Below are 5,782 nucleotides of genomic sequence, written 5' to 3' on the forward strand. Positions count from 1 at the left end.
ATCTGAAGAATTTACAGTCTTGCTAGACAAGACAGACAATGGTGTTATCTACATTTTACATATGGGGACTTGAGGTGCAGAGAGATTAAATTATTTGCCCAACTTGCACAGGGAGTTTTTAGCTGCACTGGGAATTGAACTCAACGTCCTGAATCCCAATCCTGTGATTATCCACGAGATTATCTTTCTCTGAGGCAGTGTAGCCTGGTGGCTAGTGCACTGCACGAGGACTCGGGAGACCTGAATTCTATCCCTGGCTCTGCCACTAGTTGACCTTGAGCAAGTCGTCATTTCCCTTCTCTGTGCCTCTGTTTCCCCATCTGTAAAATGGGGATAGTGATACCAACTTCCTTTGAAAAGTGGTTTGAGAGCTATGGATGAAAACACGCTGAATTATTAAGAGAAAGAACAAAGACGTCTATCAAATTCTTCATCGTATAAATAATTTATTTCAGTTCACAGCATCATGTTTGCATCATATATATTTTTTTTTTTTAAAAAGAGGAAAGATGGAAAGAACAGAGGATGGATGACAAGATAAAATGAAAAGTTATACTACATAACATGGCATTTTTCTTGAGTTCCAGGTACACTGTGAAGACAAAGTCTGAAATGGGACTGGCATCTCAGGATATTTGCTGAGAAAAAAAAACAAAAACCTTCCCCCCCCCCCCCCCCCCAAAAAAAAAAAAAAAATTGTTGAGAGGACACACAACCTGGAGTAAATCCAACTGTGATTTTAGAACAGCAGACTAGGTAAAGCTTTTCTGTAATCACAGTTGCAGATAACACAGCTCAACTCAGCCCTAGCACTCAGGAATAGTCATTACAGTCCTGAAACACTACAGAAATACCAATGACCCTGTTAACTACTAATTGGAGAAGTATTTTAACTTACTGCAAAAAATGTACAACTAGTGACCATGACCCTGGATCCATCTGGCCCCTAGCTAGCACAGTGCCTAAACATATGCATAAAGTTAAGCACATGCTTCAGTGCTTTTGCTGGATAGGGATCAAATTAGGCAATGCTTAAGTAATTTGCTTAATTAGGGCCAGTTTAACTGACTGTCCAGTAAGGAGCCAATCCTGCAACTGCATGTCCTATTTCCACAAACAGTTCCATTTAAATTAATGAAACTATTTGCCTCAGTAAAGTTGTCTGCAGGATCAAGAAACAAGTCTTGACACTGGGAGAAAACCCCCCTGTAATGTGTTATTTTTAAAGCATGACAGGTTTTGATCAGAACCGTTTTATTTAACCCCTAAACGCTTTTAACATTCAAAACAAAGGTTGGAGCATTTGGCTTCTGCAGTGTCACAAAATAAATATATTCTCTCTCTCAATAGTGTGGAACTACCAAATGTCAAAGTGCTTCAGAAAGTGTTTCATGTGAAGGCAAAGAAAAAACACACAAAAGATTCCAATGAAACTGTACAGACCCTCCTGAAATGATGGGACCAGCCCACTTCTTAGATTAGCGAAGCAGTCACTACTCCTGTAAACTGGAATCTTGCAGGCATCTAAATACCATTTGGTTTCAATATTGGATTTCTACAAAATGCTATTGGGAAAGTACTGAGTTCATTGCTGAAAAGGGAGAATCAGCTGCCTGAAATTCACCCAGGTTTTTTCTTTGTTTGGGAAATGCACTCAAGCAGAAAGCCAAATACTTCAGTCACCAGAAATTCTCACATGACCATATTAAGACCAGTGAACCACAGGTGTGGGACACTGGTATGCAAAAAAATGTTTGCTGCTGATTTCTAAACTCTCTTCTTGTTATGAAATTCTGAGCATCAGAATTTTCTCATTGTGAGATGAGTTTCCATGAGAGAGAGACCGACCAAGAAGCAGACAGCTTATGTATATTTAGGGTCCAATCCTGTGCTCAGTGAAGTTAATGTCAAAACACCAATTGATGGGGAAGGGCCAGCCAGCCAGGATCTTGCTAAAACACTGGGCTTGATCCTGCACTAGTGAAGTGATTGGAAACAAGTCTAAGCCTGTTGTGCATTTACTGCACTAGCACGATCTCCCCTTGCACGCTTTGCAGCTAGGACACTGAGCCTTGAATTTGTTAAAAACCTTTGGTTGTATCATCAAAAAGTTCTTAAAACTTCCACTTCGCACTCTGCTCTGCACTCCAATATCCCTTTGCGTTAGAGATTTTGCAAACTCTTGCCATTTTGGGTGGTACACGTTTAGCTTAGCTGCCTAATGTTTGTATTCTGGTGATCCAAGTACTGGCTTGATTCACAGTCCATGTTTATACCACAGTTTAATTAGCAACTCTTGTGCTTTTCAGTTTGCTTTTATATCCATGCAGATGAGGTGAACTGTCATCCAGCAGTGTCATGAGACTTTTTTTAAATGGAGTGCGCAAATGGAATCAACCAGATTGAACCAAATTAGACAATCCGAACATGTCCCCACCCTGTAGGCTACAGCAATAAAGTGGCAAGACATACTGCTTACCATTGCTACAGGATAGTCTGTTTAAAAAAGAAAAAAATAAACCTTTGAAAATGAAGAGATGCTTGAGAACCCTTCATGGCAAAAATTCATACAGAACCCCTTTTAGCAAACAGCTTACAACTCAGCACCAGTCAACAGCTGGTCACAAGCCATCTAGCTGGCTATATAGCTTTAAATCCCCCATGGAGCAATACATTTCTCTCCTTAGATAGACTTTGTTTTTAAAATAGGATGGGCACCCTCAGTTGAAACAACTGGGCATTCCCTTTAAGCACAACAGCTACTGCAAGCAGTAGTGTATCATTCATTCATTCATTCCAGGGCTTCATAGATTTTGTTGGTCTGATTTGTTGTGTGTGATAATGACCCACATATGGACTGAATCCGAAGGGGGTGGGGGGAAGGGGAGGTCTGGTGCAACCTGAAAAGCAGTTCTCCCAGGAGGCTCACCTTACCTAGCCACCATTCAGCAAGATGTATTGGCCTGTGATTTCCTACCGCAGTTTTCCCAACCACAAACAGATGCCTCAGCATCCAGTGCTTCCTGAAGTAGTATCCCCGCAACACACACACTTTTTTGTTTTGTTTTGAAGGATCCACAGACAGGAGCAAATTCAAGCTCAGTTTCACAGGGGCCAGCCCTGTGGCATCAAGCGCCACCGCAAATACTCCGATGTAAAAGGAAAGGCAATTCCCTCCCAAGCTCAGATGCTAGCTGATCTGATCGTCGGGGGGCAAACAGCAGCCGCTTCACCCAGACGCCAGCCTCACCCACCTCCTAGTCCTGCCAGCGAGTTAAAAGCAGTAGCGACCCCAATGAAAGGCGCTGCGGGGCCGAGCGCCCGTCCAGACACAGGCGCCCAGGGAGGCCGGCCCGGCAATGTTTCAGGCTAGCGGGGTTTGGGCCCGGCCGTTATCGTTTCTTCCTCTGCTTGAGGGACTTCCTGCGCTTGAGGATCATCTCGTAGAGCTTGTCCATGCCCTCGGTGAGCCCCTCGCCGATGATGGCGCAGGCGGGCTGGACGTGGTAGGTGGTGGAGGGGGCGAGCTCATGCAGCGCCAGCTGCTTCTCCAGCTCGGCCACGGGCAGGGACTTGGGCAGGTCCTGCTTGTTGGCGATGACCAGCAAGGGGGTGCCTTGGTTCTCGGCGAACTTGGTCACCTTGTGCAGCTCGGTCTTGGCCTCCTCCAGCCGGTCCACGTCCACCGAGTCCACCACGTAGATGATGCCGTCGGTGCAGCGGCTGTAGGACTTCCAGAGCGGCCGCAGCTTCTCCTGGCCGCCCACGTCCCAGAAGTGGCAGCTGATGCCCTTGGCCGTGCCGTTGCTCAGCCGGATCTTCTCGGTGTTGAAGCCGATGGTGGGCACCGTGTTGACGAACTCGTTGAACTTGAGCCGGTAGAGGACGGTGGTCTTGCCGGCCGAGTCCAAGCCCAGCATGACGATGTGCAGGGACTGGAAAGCGGAGATGTTGGAGGAGATGTTCCCCATGGCCCCCCGCCGCCGGCGCAGCTGGAACCTGGCCAAGCCACGGGAGGGGGTTCAAATCGGGGGCTTTTTTTTACAGCGCGCCCATCCCCGTGGCGTCGGGGCGCTAGCGCTGCCGCAGTCTCCCAGGGCGCGGTGTCCCCGCCAGCGGCAGCCCAGGGGCCGGGGCTGCAATCAGCGCAGCCAGGGCGCGATCAGCCCGGGGTCCGCGCTAGCCGGGCTGGGAGCCTGCGGGGCCATCAACCACTCAGCCGCCGCCTCTGGGCTGGGTCCGGCCGGGTCCCCTCCTTCCCCTGGGGGCGGCCGGGAGACACGCAGCCCCCAGCCCCGGATCAAGTCCTCCGAGCGGCGCCCGCCCCGCTCATGCCGGGGCTCCCTGTCCCTGGCCAGGCGCGCTGCCGCTGCGCTCGCTCCGGCTCCGGCTCCCCCTTCGGCTCTGAGCGAGAAAAGCAGCCGCAGTTCAACCCATCAAACCCCGCCCCCGACACACCCCGGCGCCGGCCAGGGAGGCGCCTTAAAAGGGCAACGACACGCCCCTCCGCCGCCACCTCTCCCCCCTATCCCCCCGCGTGAATGTCTGGGGCCCGCCTCAGCTCCATGGGGCTGGAGCGGCGCGACCGACACGCTGCTCGGGGAAACGGGAAACCCCGCCCCCTAAGCGGAGCTATTGAGCCGGGGCTGGTCTTGTGCTGAGCCTGGCGCTCCCCTGGAAATGGTGCCCCCCGCGATTCCCAGCGCGCCAGCCGGAGTGCCCCCGTGAAGGCGAAGCTGTACTACCAGCTAGTCCCCAAGGGACCCGTCTGATGAAGTCTGACCTTGTGCCTAGCACAGGCTGGAAAATCGCCCTAGTAACTTATCAGTCAATACCATCGGCGCTCAAACCGTCTGCCCCAGGGACAACAGTCCAGCCCCTGTGAGCAGAGAGCCCATCGTGTCCCCTCTACAACTTCCTTCAGCCCTTTCTCTGATCCGTTTTAACCGTGTGTCTTTGAACCTGGCTGAAGGCTGATTATCAAATGTGCTGGTGCTTTATAATATAATAGCACATTAGAGGCAGTCTTATGTTACAGGGCTTTTGCTGAAGACAGGCAAGACCAATACAAAAAAGACTCAGGGACTGCTCGGGAGAAGATACTAACCTAGATGGTTGCCTTTCTAACCCATCTGCTCTTTACTAAAAAAACAACAACCTTTTATAGCCACAGATGCTTTCTGCTGTGTTTTGATTGGCTTGTCACTTAATGGCCATTACGTGGGTAGGGTGACCAGATGTCCAGATTTTATAGGAACAATCCCGATATTTGGGTTTTTTCCTTATATAGGCTCCTATTACCCCTCACCCCGTCCCGATTTTTCACACTTGCTACCTGGTCAGCCTACGTCTGTTCAATCTGAGCCCTCCCTTAAGACTGCCCAACTTCTGAATTGTTTATGGATTGCTTTTATTCACCAGATTCCTGTCCCTGTGTGACGCTCATCACGCCCCTTCACCTTTCACTGGAAGGCAGCCTGGTCTGGTGGAATTAATGCAAGGCTGGAGGTCCCAAATTCTAATCCCGTCTCTGCAACTGATCTGTGACACTGGCTGAGTTGCTTTACTGTTCCCTGGCTGTAAAGGGGAATAATAATAATTAGTCAATATCTGTGCAGGGCTCTATAACGCCTATAAAATGCTGCATATTGGTGTGTTACACACACATCCCTATGCAGGCAAACTCCCAAGGAAATCAGTGGGAGTTTTTCTTGGAAAAACCCCTATAACTCCTTGCTTGTTAGTTAAACAAAAGGCATTACATGGAGCTTCCCTTTCTCCT

At 49.4% G+C, this 5,782-nt stretch overlaps 1 protein-coding gene across 1 annotated transcript; it reads right to left on the bottom strand.

Moving 5' to 3' along the window:
• Positions 1 to 421: 421 nt before the first annotated feature.
• Positions 422 to 4,406, bottom strand: ARL4C (ADP ribosylation factor like GTPase 4C). Its single transcript, XM_054043843.1, has one exon. The coding sequence runs from the start codon at positions 3,969 to 3,971 to the stop codon at positions 3,393 to 3,395; it is 579 nt and encodes a 192-aa protein (XP_053899818.1). The 5' UTR covers positions 3,972 to 4,406; the 3' UTR covers positions 422 to 3,392.
• Between the last annotated feature and the right edge of the window lie 1,376 nt (positions 4,407 to 5,782).

The sequence above is a fragment of the Malaclemys terrapin genome, chromosome 11 (assembly GCF_027887155.1).
Source record: "Malaclemys terrapin pileata isolate rMalTer1 chromosome 11, rMalTer1.hap1, whole genome shotgun sequence".
In the NCBI taxonomy this organism is placed as follows: Eukaryota; Metazoa; Chordata; order Testudines; family Emydidae; genus Malaclemys; species Malaclemys terrapin.

What these genes read in the sequence shown, in the direction of transcription:
- ARL4C (XM_054043843.1), bottom strand. Translation starts at nt 3,971, where the DNA reads ATGGGGAACATCTCCTCCAACATCTCCGCTTTCCAGTCCCTGCACATC.